At 46.0% G+C, this 20744-nt stretch overlaps 1 protein-coding gene across 6 annotated transcripts; it reads right to left on the bottom strand.

Annotated features, from left to right (window-relative positions):
- Positions 1 to 3075: 3075 nt before the first annotated feature.
- Positions 3076 to 20686, bottom strand: LOC105007337 (metal transporter CNNM4). Of its 6 annotated transcripts, XM_020053619.3 has the most exons (9): positions 20188 to 20299; positions 19258 to 20104; positions 15104 to 15247; positions 14630 to 14767; positions 12939 to 13108; positions 9021 to 9117; positions 7271 to 7360; positions 4751 to 4926; positions 3076 to 3943 (listed from the first exon to the last, which is right to left on the bottom strand). In XM_020053619.3, exons 1-9 carry the CDS (start codon positions 20188 to 20190, stop codon positions 3317 to 3319), a joined length of 2292 nt encoding a protein of 763 aa, XP_019909178.2. In that variant the 5' UTR covers positions 20191 to 20299; the 3' UTR covers positions 3076 to 3316. The 6 variants fall into 6 exon arrangements, 5 of the variants coding, with proteins under 5 accessions (XP_019909178.2, XP_010864527.3, XP_012992655.2 ...); XM_010866225.5 differs by having other exon boundaries at positions 19258 to 20686; XR_004576792.1 differs by lacking the exon at positions 3076 to 3943 and adding an exon at positions 5360 to 5635 and having other exon boundaries at positions 4817 to 4926; positions 19258 to 20686.
- Positions 20687 to 20744: the final 58 nt, after the last annotated feature.

The following is a 20744-nucleotide window of genomic DNA, read 5'->3' as shown; positions in this document are numbered from 1 at the left end:
AGCAGAGTAACTGAAGAAAGGAGAGGAGAGCTGGTGAAGGGCCAATGTATTCAGTCAGAAAAGCTAACAGCTACACCAACTGACTTTGGTCAATCATATTTAATGAAATAGTAAACAGTCAGAATTCCACAGAACACTTCAACTCGGAAAAAAATAATTTAAGAGAGAGACATTTTTGTTGAGGACAAATCTGAGCAATGTTTTTATTGCCGTTTCAATATCTTTCTAGTAAAAACGTATTTTTGTAAGGAGATACAGGTTCTCATGTCCAGCAAGTATTCTCACAGAGGCTACTTTACACGTGTTCCATATAGACATCCCTCCATCGCTCCTATAACACATAGCGTAGCATACAAACAACCGATCTTCATATACAGTAGTATTTACAGTAACACAGTACAAGCAGAAATAATACATCTTCCTCTGTCACAGTAACCCCGTCGACAGACGTGACCGTTTGTCAAAAATGGAAGCCCATTTCACATGAGAACATGAACAAAAATAACAGAATATAATTTTTCAAATAAATACAACGTATCTAAGCAGGTGAATAACGTCTCAAAAATATGACCATTCCCAGTACACAACAAGACAAGGAGTTTCTGCAGCCAACCAGTGGCTAAACTGGAAACCAGACCAGTGGTGCAATATAACCAGTAAGGCCCAACGTTAGAAATTACCCATATCAACCAGCAGTCAGGGCTCGTGTTTCTGTATGTAGTGCCTTAGATTAAAATTCCTAGATTGGCTAACCCCATTCATTACCCTTTACTGAGGAGCTTGTGTCTGTTCTATTCATTCTAATTCTGTGGAGCATTATACTCTTATTTTTCAGGTAGTAATGCTTCCACCTGAAACAGAACTTACATAAATACTCTCAAATAAAGACTCTGTTCTACTTCGTAGTTATAAAGTGTTCTTCTTACCAGTGGTAAGTATATACATATAAATAAATCATGCATGAATAAATCTATTACACTGAATAACATCTCTTCATTTGACCGTTGAGTAACTTCATATGTATGTCTGTAGATAAAAATAGGTAGATTCTTAAGCTAGCAGCGTTCCATGTCAGGTCTCCCCTTCATCCATACAAATTTAATGGTGAGGGACTCCCACAACTTCATCTCCAAACTCTGTCAAGCCCACTGGAGAAGGGCCCTAGTCCAGCAGTTCCTCTATATCATGTGTTACAGACACCATATCTACCATTAGACAACATGCCTGGGAACAGCATCAGTGACAGTTTCATTTATACACAATAAAAGTGACAGTTTCATTTATACACAATTCCCTGGTTTTGGAATGTCTTTTTGAGGAACATACAATGGAGATCATAAGGAACATCGTGGTGGAAGTGGCATGCCTCCTGGGATTATTTGTGTCAACCTCCACTCACTGATTGTAAATTCACACAGTAAAACTCGATTTTAGACTTCATTGTGACACCCCAAAGTGGAACTTTGAACTCTACTGAGACATCACATGCTAAAACTCAGAATTCTAAACTCAACTGTGACATCACAAAGTGGAATTTGAAATCCACTGTGACATCGTCTAACCTGAAAACAATTCATTTGATTTTCCGTTGTGACATCATACAGTAACACCCCTGAACTTTGAACTCCACAGTGTAGTCCCCCCAAAGCATCAAATGCCACACAGTGTTAGACACCCAATCCACTGCTCCTAACAGGAAACCGTAAAAATAGGTAAAGTAGCTAGTCTCATAATGAAATTGAGCTCAGTTCACAGTTAAGAGTGTGGATCTTTATGCGCTGAGGAGAGTTGGTCGCAGTACAGTAGCAAAGCCTGTTCAGGAGCGTCATCAGTTACAGGACAAACCAGTTTCAAAAGTCTTCAAAACAAAATAAAATCTATAGAATATAAAACATCTGACATCAAATAAATCTGAAAATATATACAACTTAATCTGTAATGCAAAATAAATATATAACTATTTATATTTAAATAATACATAGCATAATATAATATATCTCACATCTCTGGTCAGAAGGTGGGTTTGTGGTAGGCAAACCCATTTGTCAGTCAAACAGTCAGCCAACGTCTCCCCTCCTCCAACAGAGCCTGGTAGGCCTGACAGTCAGGTGGTCAGCCAATCCTAGGGCTGTTTCATTCCACAAGCTGTTTCGAAATGAGGCACAGCTCAGGAGGCAGGAACACACAAACCGTTCCACACCTGTCAAGTCCTTGTGTAAACAGGCCCTAAAAATCATCTTTAACCGTCACCATCTACTCACAACCGTAGTTTTTTTTGGAAAATGCCATCTTTGGATGAAAGAAAGAACGGACAAACTAAAGTAAAAAAAGGTATTCTAGAACTCCCCCCTGAGAATGTTCCATTTGTATTCAAGAAAGGGGTTGTCAAAGGTCGTTGACATGGAAACTGGGCATGCGGGAAGAGAGCAGGTGTATATGGGTAAGGTTTTACTATGAACACTACGCTGAAATGCATGAATGTTAAAATATCTCTCAGCACTGCTACATTTCTCCTTAAAAATCATCTGCCACCATAGGTTTTATATCTATTATATCCACAACCTGTGTGCAGAGAATCAACGCAAACAGTATTATAAACATGCAATACTGGGGGGTTTACCACAGCCCCTCCTACTCACCCCTCCTTACCGCAACACACACATACACACACACGCGCACACACACGCGCACACACACAAAAGCGAGCATACACACACACCCTTCTGTGACAGTTAACACAGTCCTCAGCACTGCAGTGTTATACAGTGGTGTTAGATGGTTCTCTCTTTACACCATCTTGAGAGGTAGGTGGAAGGACAGGTTGGGAGAACGTGGGACTGGGGTGGGAGGACGGGAGACGGGGGTGGGAGGATGGGAGGACGGGGTGGGAGGATGGGGGTGGGTGTACGGGGGATGGGGGTGGGGGGACGGAGTGGGAGGATGGGTATGGGAGGACGGGTTATGGGGGTGGGAGGATGGGGGTGGGAGGATGGGGGATGGGGGTGGGAGGACGGGGGACGGGGGTGGGAGGACGGGAGACGGGGGTGGGAGGACGGGGGATGGGAGGACGGGGGATGGGGGTGGGGGGACGGATGGCCGGGGTGGTGGGTTGAGGGAGGAAGTACTGGGGTGTGAGGATACCCACAATGCATGTTGCCCCTTAGAATCTTCCAGTGCTCCAGGGTAAGTGCCAGTCCTCACCCGATAGAACGCGCGCGCGCGTGTGTGTGTGTGTGTGTGTGTGTGTGTGTGTGTGTGTGTGTGTGTGTGTACATCCTTACTTCTTTAAATCTTAAACCCCCCGTGGGGGTTAATGTCAGATGGTGCTCTCTGTGTGTGCGTGACTTATGGTGTGCACGTGCGTGTGAGGATGTTGTGCGTGTGTTTGTGGGTGGCTGGGCCGGCGCGTACCGCCCAGGCAGTTCTGTGGCTGCTCTGACAGCAGAGAGGCCGTCTCCCCTGGCCCATTTTCCACACCTGGCCTCATCGAAGGGGGAGATTTTGGCGGGAGAGAGGTTGGGGTTGGATGGGAGAGTGAAGAGGAGGAAGGGGGAGGCGGGTGAGGGGTACGTGCACTGGAGATGGGGGGAGAGTGTGTCTCAGGCAGAGGGGTATCTTTATTGGGAGGGGGGGTGGACTGGGGCAGCGGGGTTCCTTTAGTGGGAGGGGGGGTGGATTGGGGCAGCACTGAGCGGGGGTTGACTTGGGTGGGTGTGGTTGTGTGGGGTATGGGGGTGCGGTTGGTTGGGGTCGGAGGCTGGGGAAGGGCTGGCGGACGTTTAAAGGGCGGCGTTGCCAGGGGGAGTGGGGTGCGGGGAAAGGCTGGGGGGGTGTTGGGCGTTGCGGAGGTGCTGTCCAGGCGAGGGTGACCCCCCTCAGGCGACTGGGGTGTGCTGTCCAGCCGGGACGCCAGAAGACCGTTCTGGTACTGGGAACGAGTGATCTGATGAAGGAGGGAGAGAGAACAGGTAGACCAAGGATGTGTGAAAATAAAGTGGGCTCTCTGAGAATATGGCAGAAGAGTTTCATTCACCAGTAAGTTGTAGTATACGGTCATTAAACTATGGCCAAGGCTTGTTTCTTAGGCACAATGCAATAAAAATACTTTTCAAAGCTATGATATGCAGTTTCATATACCCGCAGCATTCAGCCAATCAGCATTCAAACCACCTGGTTTCTATTTAGTAATAAAGAATCCATCATCAGCAACACTGGTCATTTAGATGGGCTGGGAAAACATTTCTTTGCACAGCGGGTAAAAACAAACACATGATCTGCCTGTAACGCAAAAGACATGTAACTTAATTTAGATTCAACATGCAAAACAAGAAACACCTCTCCCCTCATTATTTCAATTCACAAAATATTGCAGAATGACCATCAGCCATAGGGCCTTTTTATACATTAGATTATTATGTATATTTCCATGTACCATGTTGGGTTTGATATCTTTTGGGCCCATTATAAGTAGCTGGGGTAATAAGGATCCATGACAAACACTAAATGTGAGTGTTCAGCTTGGATGCTGTCAATTAAAGGAAGCCTTCCCTGAATGCCCCCTGCTGGTGTCTGATGGGGAACAGTGCCAGAGGCGGCAAATGAAATGGGCCACTTGCCCATCACCCTGGTAGCATTTCGGCAGCACAGATATTTTGAACACCTCCTTACATTTACTTGACCTATTTGAGGTGGGTTTACCGTTCAACTATTTCCATGCGGGTGAAGCTCCATTTCGGAAGGTCAATGTTACCTTGACATATTGCAGGTCAGTGAGGGCTCGAACGTAGAAGTCTGGCGTGTACTGGCAGACGGTGAGCTGTGTGCTGCTAGTGTTTAAAGAGCCGCATTCTCCTGGAGCACCACGCTCAGTGCAGCTCAGGGACGCCGAGCGATTCAGGCTGCTGCCGTGAGTAGGAGAACGGAATTCTGGGATACGGAGGAAGATAGAGTGAGCTGGGGAAGAACACAAGCACACACACACTATACAAACACAAACGTATTCATGCACAAGCGCGCAGATGCACACACGCATGTTTGCATGGACGCATGCACACCCTCACACCAGACAAGTGAAGGAGGAAAATGGGAAGAGCAGCTAGTTGAGTAGCAGATGAGTTTGTTGGAGACATCACAATGTGAAACAGATCACGGAATAGATGAAGGTGAGGCATGCAATATCACATGGCACGCCCAAAGCCAGTTGTTGCTACAGCCATATCCACACACACACACACACACACACACAGATATACACACACAGATATACACACACAGACACAAGCACTTTGATTAAACAGGCCAACATAGGTTTGGACAGACAGATGCATGTTGGGTATGAGAAATAGAACAGAAGTATCACATTAGGGATCAGGACTGATGGGGACCAATCAACTGCCCGGGGTCAGGAGTGACTGGGACCAATCAACTGTCGGGTTCAGGACTGATGAGAACCAATCAACAGCCGGAGTCAGGAGTGACTGGGACCAATCAACTGTCAGAGTCAAGACTGATGTGGACCAATCAACTGTCAGGTTGAGGAGTGACTGGGACCAATCATATGCAGGGGACAGGAATGACAGCATAGTGACAACAGAGTGTGCCGTTTCATTTCACCGAACCTTCACTGCTTTGGAATCTGCTGGTCAGACACACGTAAAAAAAGTTAACAAAGGGTCTAAACATCTGGACGATTGGCTTAGGGGGTTCTTTCGATAAGAGTGTGTTGTGGTTGGGAAAGGTTAAAGCTTGTCCATAGTTTAACGTCTACAAAAGTAGGTCCGAACCAAAGAAAGTGATGTAGCAACTAAGTATACCAGCTTTTCTCAAGTGTATAGTGACTGAGGCATGCCCAATTCCAAACCAACCCTAAATTCTATCCCCCTAGGCACAAAGCCAAAAACATGCTGTAGCTGTTAGGTATTGACATGATGGTAATACGCTATGTTAAACGCACAATTCCTACAGTACCAATTTCCTTAGTACCCATAGTATATAGAGTAAATGGCCTAGGGGGAGGGGCTAGGGGACTATTTGGTGAAAGAGCGAGTGGATCTGAAGTGGATTGGTGATATCTGTTGAGTGAGTAAGGACCATAGAACTGTTATTCTATGATGGTGACAGGATCAGGCAGTGGCGCAACGCACAGGATGCCTTTAACTACAGATCTAGGATCAGATTAACCACATTCTACACAGTGGGGTTATAAGAAAACATCTGAGCCTGGACCAGTGGTTAGAGCAACTAGGTAATAGGAGTGAGGGGTTAGAGGTCAGAGGTGAGAGGTAATGTCGCGGAGCAGTTGCTCCACCTAGAGCCCCTTCCAGCAAGTTCCATCTTTACCAACGTGATAAGGTTGGTTAAACCACTACCAATGAAAACAGATCGAGTGCTCCAAGGATGGAAAAAAAGTGAGAAGAGCAATCTACAGCTCTGTCCTCCTCGGCCCTGCTGACCGTGGACAAAACCACAGATGTGAGCTGATGTGGCCCGGGCAGTCAACATCACACACCGCATAGCTCATCTTTCAGCATCAGCAGTAACCGGGCAGAAGAAGAGCTATAGGCACAACTTCACCACAACACTTAGTCACTCAGCAAAAGACCACAGTAAGAGGACAGGCTTTGCCTGCCAAACTATTCATAATGATTTACCATCCTGCTCCACCAGAGGGTGTAGTGGAGCGTGACCACCAATAAATAGTATTTACACAGAAGTTGTGCTGAAATAGTTTGGTGAGCTAGCGGCAGGGCCGATGACTCTCGGTCGATGAACAACGCTCAGCCAACTTCACTGCAGTCCCATGAGTCGTTAAAACCGTGGACATCAGTGAAACAATAATAAGCACAGCCTACTTAGACTGGTTTAAACAGGCTAATTTGAGTCTGCGGTTGGGTTTTGGTGTGCCAGGGGGAGGATTGACGAGGCTGATGGGAGCACTAACCCTTTGGACCTCTTGGTTTTTCAAAGGAGAAAAAAAAAAGTGAGAAAAGGATATCTTGAGAGTCAAAAGTGAAAAGATCTTATTTTATGTCACTGCTCAAAAAGAATCTGGGGATTCAAAGGCATGGTATTTATTTTCCCCTAAATGTTAAGTGTTGCTATACTAATTGATCTCTCTGGAGTCTATCTATCAAGTTGTACTTGCTGGAGCAGGGCTCTAAAAGAGAGGGTCAAGGGAAGGAAACAAAAATGATGATCTCGGCATAAGAAGTGAGCCCCTTAGCCCCTCCCTCCCTCATGAAGCCCCTCCCTCGGGTGGGTGATTCTTTACCTGACAAGCGAGAGAACAGAGAGAATCTCTTTAGAGAGAGGCGTCGTGGAGGGGGGGACGTCACTGAGGGGGAGAGAGGGGGAGTGACGGCTGGGGGGAGGGGGGAGAAACACTCGTTTACTCATCGCCAGGCAGTGACAGCACTGTGTTCCCCACTGACATGAAGACACATACCTTTCTCCACCACAGAGCACACTGTCAGCTCTACTCATCATACACCTTGAGTGGACAATACCAGCGGAGTCCAAAATGGCATCCGATTCGTGATGGTAGTGTCTCTCTTTAGGCCAGGGTTAGCCACATAGTGGACTATTGTAGGGCATGTCTTTAGGCCAGGGTTAGCCAGATAGTGGACTATTGTAGGGCATGTCTTTAGGCCAGGGTTAGACACATAGTGGACTACTGTAGGGCACGTCTTTAGGCCAGGGTTAGACACATAGTGGACTATTGTAGGGCACGTCTTTAGGCCAGGGTTAGCCACATAGTGGACTATTATAGGGCACGTCTTTAGGCCAGGGTTAGACACATAGTGGACTATTGTAGGGCACGTCTTTAGGCCAGGGTTAGACACATAGTGGACTATTGTAGGGCATGTCTTTAGGCCAGGGTTAGCCACATAGTGGACTACTGTAGGGCATGTCTTTAGACCAGGGTTAGCCACATAGTGGACTATTGTAGGGCACGTCTTTAGGCCAGGGTTAGCCACATAGTGGACTATTGTAGAGCACGTCTTTAGACCAGGGTTAGCCACATAGTGGACTATTGTGTTGTGCTACATCAATCAATCAATCAATCAAAATGTATTTATAAAGCGCTTTTTACAACAGCAGTTGTCACAAAGTGCTTTACAGAGACACCCGGCCTTAAACCCCAAGGAGCAAACAACAGTAGTGTTGAATTTCAGTGGCTAGGAAAAACTCCCTAAGATATGGGATGGGTTCCAATTTCCAAACTGAACTTTGTGACATCATCGGACAGGGACTTAAGTTAGACAGTGTGACATCATCGGACAGTGACACACATAGCAGTAGTACAGCACACGTCATATAGCACATGCACACGTTACATAGACGCTGCATACACAAAGCACAGAGAGATGTAAAGAAGCTGTATCACAGAGAGAGAGAGACAGAGAGAGAATGAGAGAGAGAGTGGCAGAGAAAGAGAGATACAAAGGAGAGAAAGTGACAGAGAGAAAGGAGAACCAGTTTGACAAATCTTGTGGTGCAACCGGAAAGTCTGACAAGCAACACTGCTGGACCTTGTTCGGGACTAGTTATGTTATTGACAGTAAATAAAGCCTATTTCCATGAATGCCTCTCAGTATGTCTACATTTATAACAAAGCAAAAGATCATTCAGAGACGCTGGTAAATGGCCACTAGGTGTCATCAGTGTTGTTCAACTACTGGAGCTCATGACTCTTGTTTTACAGTTCCAGCCTTGTCATTGTCATTATCATAAACACCCCTGCTAACTAAGGTCTTATATTTGTACATCTCACTGATACAGAAGTTCTTGAGCATTTCTGGTTCTGGTTGATCAATGAAGCCGGGGTTTTAAGAGTACAAGTAACAGCACAAGGTTGGAAGTACTGTCTGACTAGATGAAGTTCGAACAAAAACCTGACACAGAGGGATATAACGCTGTTTGAGAGAAAGGTAGAGAATGAAAGAGGTATGGGCACATGTGTCTGTTGTCTGTGTGTGTGTACGTATCTGTTGTCTCTGTGTGTGTGTGTGTGCTCTCACCCAGTGACTGTGTGCTAAGAGCCATGACACCGTAGTAGGAGAAGGGTCCTGTCTCAAACTTCATGTTCTCATTCCCAGCCTCCACCTCCACTCTCCCCTAAGGAACACACACAAACACAAACCGTGATGCTCACAACATGCAGTGAGTTGCAGGTACTGGCTACAAAAAAGGAGACCAATAAAAGCTACAGTACCAGTCAAAAGTGAACGGGACATAGATGACATGAACATTCAGAAACATTCCTATATATTCCCTTATTTTAAAAACCTGAACACGCACACAAATACAAATGAATGCGAAAGGAGCAAAGCCCAGTTAAAAGGTTTAAGAAAATACTTGAGTCTTAGTTGGTACTAAACATGAGTTTTGTATTGTGTTATATAATGGGGGGTGTATTGTATTTTATATTGGGTTATGTAGAGGGGTGTGTATTGTATTCTATATTGTGTTATTTAGTGGGGGGGTGTATTGTATTTTATATTGGGTTATGTAGAGGGGTGTGTATTGTATTCTATATTGTGTTATATAGTGGGGGGTGTATTGTATTCTATATTGTGTTATATAGTGGGGTGTGTATTATATTTTATATTGGGTTATGTAGCGGGGTGTGTATTGTATTCTATATTGTGTTATGTAGTGGGGTGTGTATTGTATTCTATATTGTGTTATGCAGTGGGGTGTGTATTGTATTCTATATTGTGTTATATAGTGGGGGGTGTATTCTATTCTATATTGTGTTATATAGTTAGGTGTGTATTGTATTCTATATTGTGAGATTGTCTTGCCTGTCTATCCTCTGAGTTGTGGATCCCTCTGGATGAAAGTGAGAACTAAAATACTAAATTGATAAGGATTTGTGGTGCTATATACATTATGACTAAATTGATATGGATATGTAGTGCTATATAGATTATGTATTTTCCTAGTGCAGATTTCATTAGAAATGGTATCTCATCCATTCCTCCTAGCAGGGTTAAACAGGACCCTGGTAGGCTCATCCATATTTGATGAAAGTGCAGGTGTGCATACTGAGTTTCCAGCGTGTCACACACGCACACGCGCACGCGCGCACGCGCACACACGCACGCGCACGCGCACACGCACACGCACACACGCACGCACACACGCACGCACACACGCACGCACACACGCACACACACACGCACACACACACACACACACACACGCACACACGCACACACGCACTACACGGTTTTCAAATTCATCATCCTTAAAGAGACACCTAAAAAAGGCTTAAAGTTAGAAAATGGAAAATAATAATTACATGATAAAAGCAAAGATGTCTTGATTGCCAATTGAAAATAAAAAAGCTTCTACACATGTGCAGATGACACTCCACCACCCACCAGGTAGGATGCTACAGTTAAACACCATCTGCTCTGGCTTAACTCTGCATCATTCAGATCTACACTGCAGGCTACTGCTAACAAACTGTTAACTCAGGAAGAGCCACATGAAGTGAAAATAACTGAGGATGTGCATGGATGTTTCGCTTGTACAACTCGGACCAACCAGCAATAAAACCCCACGTCACCAAGTTTAAAAAGCACTGATCTGGTTGAACAAGAGGTGACTGTCTTTGCCATCTGGCAAACAGAACAGATGATCTGATGCTTGCTTAACCCAGTCTTCCTTCTGTCATTTTTCTTCAACCCAGTCTTCCTTCTGTCATTTTTCTTCAACCCAGTCTTCCTTCTCTCATTTTTCTTCAACCCAGTCTTCCTTCGGTAATTTCTGTTATTCAGGCCAGTCACGCAGAGTGCTCAGGATTCCTCTGGACTTTCACTAGTGACTACAGGCACGCGGCCCAGACCAGCTATGATCGTGTTGCGGTCACTGTATCTGCAGTGTCACCTTGGATGTCAACAGAGTATCACACGCAGGGAGAGGCAGAGAGACAGACAGCCACACACACACAGACATGCAGACCGCCACACAGACAGGCAACAGCCACACAGACAGACCGATAAAATTGATTTGCTATGGCATGTAGGTTTCTGCTATTGAAGGAGATCCAAACCTTGAACACTGACAGGCATGCTGAAATGAATGATGGGAAAACCCAGAGCCATTAAACACTCATTGCCCTGATCTCTGCCTCAGGGTGATCTGGGTAATCCTCTCAGAAAAGCAGCATGGGGGAGGTTGTGTGTGTGTGTGTGTGCGTATCCGTAACCTTGGCCTGAAATCCAGGCTGTGAGTTAATGATGCACTCTGTGGGGCAGTGGGTGTGTCAGTCTGTGCATGCACGTGCAAAGAAAACATACTAGTCTAAACACGGAAGGCTCTAACAGTCTGCAGTTGGAGTGGACAAGTGTGTGTGTGTGTGTGTGTAGCACAGTGCTGACTTAAGCAGGGATGTGATTCTTGTGTGAATGAGAATATTACAATGGCTGTGTAAACTCCTCCCTCTTCTTCCCCTCTAACTCTCTCTTTCCACACCTAGGTCTCTCCATCTCAGCCTCCCTCCTGCTTTCAATCCCCCCCTCATATATTGGTGCAGGGGAGGGATTAGTTGAGTTCACAAGCAGCTGGAGCAGAAACAGTGGGCCCCTCCCCTCCCTCTCAACTCATTCCATTTTCCTTCCCTCCTTCTCCTCTCATTCTATTTTCCTCCATTCATTCTCCTCTCATTCCATTTTCCTTCCCTCCCTCTCATTCTACTTTACTCCCCTCTCTGTCTTCATTCTATTTTCCTCCTGTCTCTCTCCTGATTCTATTCTCCTTCCCTCCCTCTGTCATAATTCTATTTTCTTCCCCTCCTTTTCATTCCATTTTCCTTCCCTCCTTCTCCTCTCATTCCATTTTCCTTCCCTCCCTCTCATTCTACTTTACTCCCCTCTCTGTCTTCATTCTATTTTCCTCCTGTCCCTCTCTCCTGACTATATTTTCCTCCCCTCCCTCCCTCCCTCCCTCCCTCCTCACCTTTTTCCTCCCTCCCTCCCTCATAATTCTATTTTCCTTCCTTGTGCCTCTCCTTATATAACAGGGATCAATTAGTGAAGGGCAGGTCTGCCCCGCAGCCAAGATTTTCAGGACCTCACCACACACACACACACACCTACACACACACCTACACAGACGTGCACACACACGTATATACATTGTGCCCATGTGCTGTGTGAACTTAAACAGCTAAAGCCACTAGGCTGGGTCACACCACAAGAATCACCCTGCTGACCTTTATCCACAGTAATGCTGGAATGGAAATGTTACCTTATGGTTGTCGGTCAGCAATATTACAACAGCCTCAGCTTTAATACTTTCAATAGTTACACATTTAAATAGTTAAAAGTTCATAAACAAAATATTAAAAAATGTCCCTCTTCTGACCGGTACTTCAGTAGGAACAATTATTCATGGTTCAGTCTTTTTACATGTTCTGCTACTGCTGGGAGGGGCTAATACGAACTAGTCTTCCCTGAACGTTTCCTGGAGATCTCTAGCGGAACATTCAATCTGTTTTAGCTAATGCAAAACTCTGGCGAGTATGACTATGCAAAACAACAACATATTCCCACAAGAAGCATCAAAATAAACAATGTTAGCGCAGAAACAAATTTGACCACATGGGTGAATCGTCATTAGTCAGTTTTGCACACACATCATTACAATGTCTTCTTTGTTTTAATTTCATGACCATCCTGAAGGTCACCTACATCTCACACACCCTGTCTAAACAGACACATTGTGACCAAAACATTTCCTAAACACACGATTACACTGCGCACATTCAATTCTAATTTCACTGGCATCACAACGGAAGAAAAACCAACACCTTCTAGATCATACAGGTCAATCAGGGTTTGACAGGGGCGAATGAGTCCACTTCGTAACACTTTCTCACTGACAATACGGCTGGTGACCGCGGGCGAAACCCGGATGTGTGTGTGTACCTGGAGAATGAGTATGAAGTAGTCGACAGGTTTGCCTCTCTGGTAGATGTAGTGTTGAGAGGAGCGCTTGTCACTGTCGTTGAATTTGATCTCCTGGATGACGTCAGGGTGTCTCAGGATTCTCAGTAACACCTTCTCTGTGATCTGACATGGACTGAAAAGACTCACCTCTAGTGGGATGGAGAGGGAGGAGGGACGGATGGAGGGAGGGAGGAGGGAGGGATGGAGGGAGGGAGGGAGGAGGGAGGGATGGAGAGGGAGGAGGGACGGAGAGAGGGAGGGAGGAAGGAGGGACGGAGAGAGGGTGGGAGGAAGGAGGGACGGAGAGAGGGAGGGAGGAGGGACGGAGAGAGGGTGGGAGGAAGGAGGGACGGAGAGAGGGAGGAAGGAGGGATGGAGAGAGGGAGGAAGGAGGGAGGGATGGAGAGAGGGAGCCAAGTGGGACAGAGAGAGGGAGGAAAGAAGGAGGGACGGAGAGGGAGGAAGGAGGGATGGAAAGAGGGAGGAGGGAGGCATGGAGGCAGGAGTGATGGAAGAGAGAGTCGCATCAACAAAGCAAACTTTGAGTAATGCATTCAATTCAGATACAAATACCTGAAGACTCCTAGAATACAATACAGACTTATGAGCTTGTATGAACATTCACCATGGTATCAAAATCATCCCAGAAAAAAAATCTGACATTTTGTTCATATCAAGAAATGCTTTGGGTTTTTTAAATCTGAAAATGTATGGTACAGTGGTGACCACCGAAATGTGTGGGGGTTTTCAGATTAAATCTGTGAAACTGATTTAGAAAGTCCATCATTATTTGTATTAGTATAATTATTGCCTGATTGAAGATGTTATAGACCTATATGTAACTATAACTTTAGTGACTTTTTAGTGAACACATTAAGCCTCATCTAGAACTAAAAACAATGGAGGTCAATGGAGAATTTTGGTTCTCCATTCAGTGCCGGGGCTGTTGTTGCACGAGGAAGGGAGATCAGGACATGATTTCAGCAGCAGGCAGACCACAAGCCTATTTAAGTGATACACAACAAACAAACCAACTACACAACCAATTAAAAACTGTAGCATGGCTAGTTTAGTTAATTATTTAGCTAACATAAGCTTGAATGTCATCTGTAGTCACCTTTCCACTTGCACTCTTGAGAAATACATCTGACACTGTTGGAAACACACTTACATGGATAGCGTTCTCTATTAAACAGTAGCCAAGTGGTTCGACCAATGTTAAAAGAATCCAATACCTTAACTGATAAACAATGTTCATGCTGTATTTACAGATCGTCCCTGATCAACCCTGATAGATAAACACTGCCTTTAAGTAGCCTACCCTGTCCATCAGACCCCTCTTCCTTAACTGAATAAAAAAAGACTTAAACATACTCAAAGACATACAAGTATTTAGTTGTTATGTCCCGATACATTCTATAAAGAGTGGCCAACAATCTACCAGGAGAATTACTTGATTTGACAAACTCCGCCTGATCGCCACTCAAACCACACTGCAACCCAAACAAACTCAAGACCTACACGTCACAAGACCTTGTAAAGTTGTGGTGTAATTTAGGGCTAGGTCCAGCCCATCCAGCCCTTTTCTCTGAGTTTACACAGTAATCTAATGGTGCGGCTACAGGGCAAATATAGGCTACAACAGACAGGCTTGGTTACAGTCCTTTTACCTGTAGCCAGGAAGCGATGCGCAGCCAACATCAGTTGAGGGGATATCTTCACCTTGCACTCATTGTCCGTTTGTTTAAATGCTGAGAAGTCACGCATTCTTTTGTTAGGGTCCACCTTCTTTCTGTGCCTATTGTCAGCTGGAGAGAAAGGAACAGGTTGGGTGGAGGGAAGCAAACAACTGACGTGTTTAGCACTGACCCACGTGAGCTTAACAACAGGATAGGGGCCTTGTGTGTAGTTCTGTTGACATTCACGGCCTTAAAAACATTGGACACAAAGCCACTGATGACAAAGTGTTGGGAAACCGCATCACTGCACCACAGTCCAGAATTAAATTGAATTGGACCTGGAGTGTTAATTGGTAGGGTTTTTGGGGAGGTTAAACCAATGGCCATCCCCAATTTAACTCATTACACTGCATTTTCACACAGCAAATGTACATTGATTGTGGATTTATCGTGATAATAACTCACTATAAAGGTCAGACTCATCCAGGATCTCTGATTTGATGATTTCCTCAATCACGTCCTCCAAGGTGACCAATCCCAGCACCTCGTAGAACGGGTCCCCCTCCCCCTCGTTGTTCACCTTCTGAACAATGGCCAGGTGAGATTTTCCTAGAAGATAAACAACAAAGACATATTCAGGACCAGAACCCGGAAGAATCAGACCAACAACCAGAACACACCCATTAGTACTGCGGTCAGCCAGTCACTGTGGTCAGTCTGTTAGTACTGTGGTCAGCCCATTAGTACTGTGGTCAGTCCATTAGTACTGTGGTCAGCCAGTCACTGTGGTCAGTCGGATAGTACTGTGGTCAGCCCATTAGTAGTGTGGTCCGTCCATTAGTACTGTGGTCAGCCAATCACTGTGGTCAGTCGGATAGTACTGTGGTCAGCCCATTAGTACTGTGGTCCATTATTACCTATTATCAGTAAGTACTGTGGTTAGTTAGTCAGTACTGTGATACATCAGTAAGTACTGTGGTTAGTTAGTCAGTACTGTGGATAGTTGGTCAGTATTGTAGTCAGTGTTGCGATTAATCAGTCAGTACTGTAGTCAAGTCAGTCAGTGCTGTCAGGAGAATTCAGTGCCTCTGGACCCAGTCGTATAAAATCACGACATCACTCCGACCTCCCCTCAATATCACACCTCTCCTTACTCATTCTCCATCTTATTCCTCTCTCTTCCTCTCATCCCTCTCTCTCACCACACTCTTTCTTCGTTTCATTCCTCTCTCCTCCTCCTCTCACTCCTTGGCAGTGTCCCCAGTTCTCTTCTTTAAGCTCTTAGTCCGACCAAAAAGGAGGTTGGATTGCGATAGACAGACATGAGGAGGTAATCCACTCTCCTGGCTTATTACACCAGCTCTCCTCTCCAGTATTAGGAACACACCATTTGCTGTGTAATTCAGCGTGGTCAAATGATTATATTAGTGTGATATAGCCTATTGTATTTTCAGCTTCCAAACACAGTGGACAGGGAAGTGATTGGCCGAGTGAGTTAGTCTAATACACACAAGCATCACTGCAGAGTCAAACACCAGTAGAGTAGAGATCACCTTTCAGCATGCACTGACTATTAAATGTGTACCGTATCTTGTTAACATTTCTCCCACACACAAACTTATTGTATAATGCAGGGCTGCCAAATCCTGATCCAGGAGAGCTACCAAGTTCTCTCCAACCCTAATATATAACACTTAATTCTAACAATTATCTGGATAAAAATGTAAATCAGGTTAGTCATCACTGGAAATGGAGACAAAACCAACTGGATGGTAGCTTTCTAGGAACACTGTTGGAGTTCAAACCTACTGGATCGCAGTACTTCAAGAAAAAGGTTTGGGCAGTTCTTTTAGTGTTATTTGGATGGTATTTCATCTCTTGGATATATATATTCACACACATACAGCTTGTATAACAATGTAAATTTGCTGTCCCCTTAAAATAACACAACACAGCCAATAATGTCTAAACCGCTGGCAACAAAAGTGAATACCCCTAAATGAAAATGTCCAAATTGGGCCCAAAGGGTCAATATTTTATGTGGCCATCATTATTTTCCAGCACTGCTTTATCCCTCTTGGGCATGGAGTTCACCAGAGCTTCACAGGTTGCCAGTGGAGTCCTCTTCCACTCCTCCATGACGACATCACGGAGCTGGTGGATGTTAGAGACCTTGCGCTCCTCCACCTTCCAATTGAGGATGCCCCACAGATGTTCAATAGGGTTTAGGTCTGGAGACATGATTGGCCAGTCCTTCAACTTTACCCTCAGCTTCTTTAGCGAGGCAGTGGTTGTCTTGGAGGTGTGTTTGGGGTCGTTATCATGTTGGAATACTGCCCCGCGGCCCAGTCTCTGAAGGGAGGGGATCTCCCCAGAGCTGGCAGCACTCATGCAGCCCCAGACAATGACACTCCCACCACCATGCTTGACTGTAGGCAAGTCTTTGTACATCTCACCTGGTTGCCGTCACACACGCTTAACACCATCTGAACCAAATATGTTTATCTAGGTCTCATCAGACCACAGGACATGGTTCCAGTAAAATGGCTAATTGGGCCCAATTTGGACATTTTCACTTAGGGGTGTACTCACTTTTGTTGCCAGTGGTTTAGACATTAATGACTGTGTGTTGAGTTATTTTGAGGGGAAAACAAATTTACACTGCTACAATGTAAAGTAGTGAGTGTACAGCTTGTGTAACAAAGTGTCATTTCTTCAGTGTTGTCACATGAAAATATATAATCAAATATTTGCAAAAATGTGAGGGGTGTACTCACTTTATTTGTTGTTTTTTAGACTGTACTACAATGTTGTGGACCACCCAAGCATTTCACTCTAACATCTGTTCAACTTTGTGACAAATGAACATAACAACACTGAGAACATTACTTGAATGACCTCACACACAGCAGTTGTCTTCCAGCCAATAAGGGACAGAGATACCACAGGTTCAGAAGGGTGAGGTCACAGTCATTACAGCCACGGCGATGACCTGAATGAAAAGTGGTTGGGCTCAGTCAGTGCTGTCCCTCTCCTACCTCTGTCTGTTTGGCGTAAGGACCTGGCCTAGCCTGTAACTATCAAATATCCCTTCACTACGTGGTTTAAGTAGTATTGCAAGGCCACTTCAACCACTAACACTGCGCTTAACCCATATCTTGTGGCTAACCTTACGTCTGTTAATGGAGGGATGGAACTTGGGGCAGGAGTAGTATACAGACAGGTGTTTCACAAGTCACACAAGTTCACTGAGTACTTGGGAACCCCCAGCAGAAACGTGTGTTGATTCACACCCTGTATGTCTCAAGCCATAAACATGTGGAATCAGGTGGGTTAGCAGAAAGCCACAACCGAAATGTGTGCTGAGAGGAATACTGGAGGACTAGAGTAACTGTAGGAAACACTGGGCCAGGCAATGTTGGAACTGGCAGATTATTCACCACAGCCACTGATCTCCGCGCCCCCCCCCCCCAGGGGGAAACACCCAACCAGCTGGGCTTCTTTCAGTACAAAGAAACTGTGTGCAATTTCAAATTAAAGAGAAACGACGCTGTTCTGATTCGCAAGCAGCTTCTGCCCTACCACAGACCAACTAGCAATGTAGCGAACGTTTCGTTGAGCCCAACGCATGCCTGCTCTCCCCGGGTTTAAATAAATCTCAGATTAAGCCATATGGCTGTGAACCATCAGAAAGTGTTAGGTGCAGACACCTCCAGGACCAGAAGGGTGTACCGCGGCTGTCCGCAGCAGGAACATACCGGTGAAGGTCATGGGGCGAGTCGGCCAATGAGTGTTCCTCGTGCTGTGTTTGGGCAGTGCCATGCCAGAGAGGACCTTACATGCCATAAGCCTTGAACCATACATAAACGTGCCATAAACAGTTACGACAAGTGGTGACAATTGTTACCTCGCGCACATAATGAAACGAATGGTTGTTTAGTCCAGCTAACTTACTAAGTAGACAGAACAGTAGGCCGTTGTGTTTTGAGTGTGTAACATCAAATGACTTGATTTAGAAAATCTTTTCCAATGTAACGGTTATACCAACGTGTTTACTGAAGTGTTATGAGTTAGCACAACGGCACAAACCGAATTTGATAAAAAAAAAACAACTGGCTTGGATGATGCTTCAATAGTAAACATGGGAAATTAGGTCTAGTAGCTATATGCAGGTCCCAGTTGTAACAGAGACCTTGGTCTCAGTCTGTGTTCCTTGTTGAAATAAAGGTATAATAACATGCTAAAAACCTAAATATCCCTTTAAGGCTAAAAGACAACAGGGTGAAGCACAGCACTAGCAAAGCTGATTCTTCACCGCAAGCCTGTCTGAATCCTGCAGCTCGGGAACTTTAATGTTCAGGCTACACCCTGTGGTTGTCCCTCTTCACATTCAGAGGGAACCACCCTTAGATTAGGCCTTCTGCCGTGACAAATGGGTCGAGATATTCCATTGGTCGATAGAGACGTCAATACAGCCAGGGGGTGTGTCCACAACATGTGGCACATCTGCGTGTGTGTGTGTGTGTGTGTGTGTTAGCGTGATGACGTGGAACGATGAATACATTGTAAAGACATTAACGTATACCCCACACCCAATCCTCGAAGAAACACACACACACCTTTCTTGAACTCCTCCAACATGGAGTCCAGCCGTGTGTCGTGGAACACAAAGTGGACCGGGTGGTTGTAGAACTTGGTGATGGTCTTCAGGGTGGTACAGTCGTCAGGGTCCACAAAGGCCAGGTCCTTCACGTACAGAATGTCCACAATGTTGGAGCGCTCCTCGTCGAACACGGGGATGCGCGTGTATCCGCTCTCCATGATCTCTGACATGGTGTTGAAGTCCAGGACGGCGTCGTTCTGGATCATGAAGCAGTGGGCCAACGGCGTCATCACACTCTCGACCGTCTTGTTCCGGAGCTCCAGGGCTCCCTGGATCATGTTGAGCTCCTCTTTGACCAGGTCATTGTATGGCTCCGTCACCTTCAGCATCTCCACGAGCTTCTCGCGGTTGTACACAGTGCCGATCTCCTGGCCTAAAAGCACGTCCAAGAGCTTGCTGACAGGGAAGGAGAGGGGGAAAGTGAGCAACATGAAGAACTTGGTCACCTGGATGGTGTTGGCGCCGACTGCCAGCCCGTGGCGAGAGCACAGAGCCTGCGGGACGATCTCACCAAAGATCACGATACCCACTGTTGAGGCAACCACGGCCCCGAGCCCAGAGCCAATCAGGTCGTCCAGGAGGATAGTGAGTGTCGTGTTGACCAGGACGTTGCCGAGCAGCAGCGAACAGAGAAGGTAGTTCCCCTTGCTGCGGATAGGCTCAATTTTGCGGGCGTATTTCTTCTCCTTCTCTGAGCCACAGCTCTGGACTATACGGAGCTCCATCGGGTCCAGTGCCATGAGCCCCAGGTTCAGCCCGCTGAACATGCCGGATAGCACCAACAGGCAGGATATGAGGATTATCTGGAACCACAGGGGGAGAAGAGTTTTATCCCCCTCCACCACCCTAAGTCTCCCGTCGCTATCCCCAAGCAGAGCCCACCTACCATCCGTCAAACTCCTGATGCACAACCCGTACTCCTTCTTCGGCTCGCTCTTGCGAAGCGGCTTAACGTTTATGCTGAGCACCCCTGTGGTCCCCCGGCTACTGATGTTCATGTAGTTAGCGATGCTGAAGTCTTTGGTGAAATCAACACAAGTCCTGTTAGGCGTGTCGTCAAAAATATTATTGTTTCCACCCTCCTCTCCCCCTTCCCCTCGTTCCGTGAAGCGGATCTGCGACCAGGTGCCTGAGTTGAGCTGCACACCGTAGAACCGGAGCTGCACTGTGCTCTCCTCCGTTACCTGTATGACCCCGTCGTCAGTGGTCGTGGCCGGTTTGTCGCTTCTCTCCAGCCGCATACCAAGCACTTGGCTCCCGCTGTTGCTGACACTCGACGTAGCTGTCTCTGTGCGTCCCCCGACCGCACTCCACAGGAAAACGATTAGAGTTAGAATGTAGCCTTGTTGCCCGCTCCATTCTGTCGCCATGTTTGTTTCACTCTGCGGGCGACCTGGGATCTGACGTCATTTACTCATGTCCCTCAGACCCCGCCCCTCTATT

The sequence above is a fragment of the Esox lucius genome, chromosome 14, assembly GCF_011004845.1.
Source record: "Esox lucius isolate fEsoLuc1 chromosome 14, fEsoLuc1.pri, whole genome shotgun sequence".
Taxonomy (NCBI): domain Eukaryota; kingdom Metazoa; phylum Chordata; class Actinopteri; order Esociformes; family Esocidae; genus Esox; species Esox lucius.
Note: the sequence above shows the minus strand (reverse complement) of the source record. Positions and strands in the feature narration are given on the sequence as shown.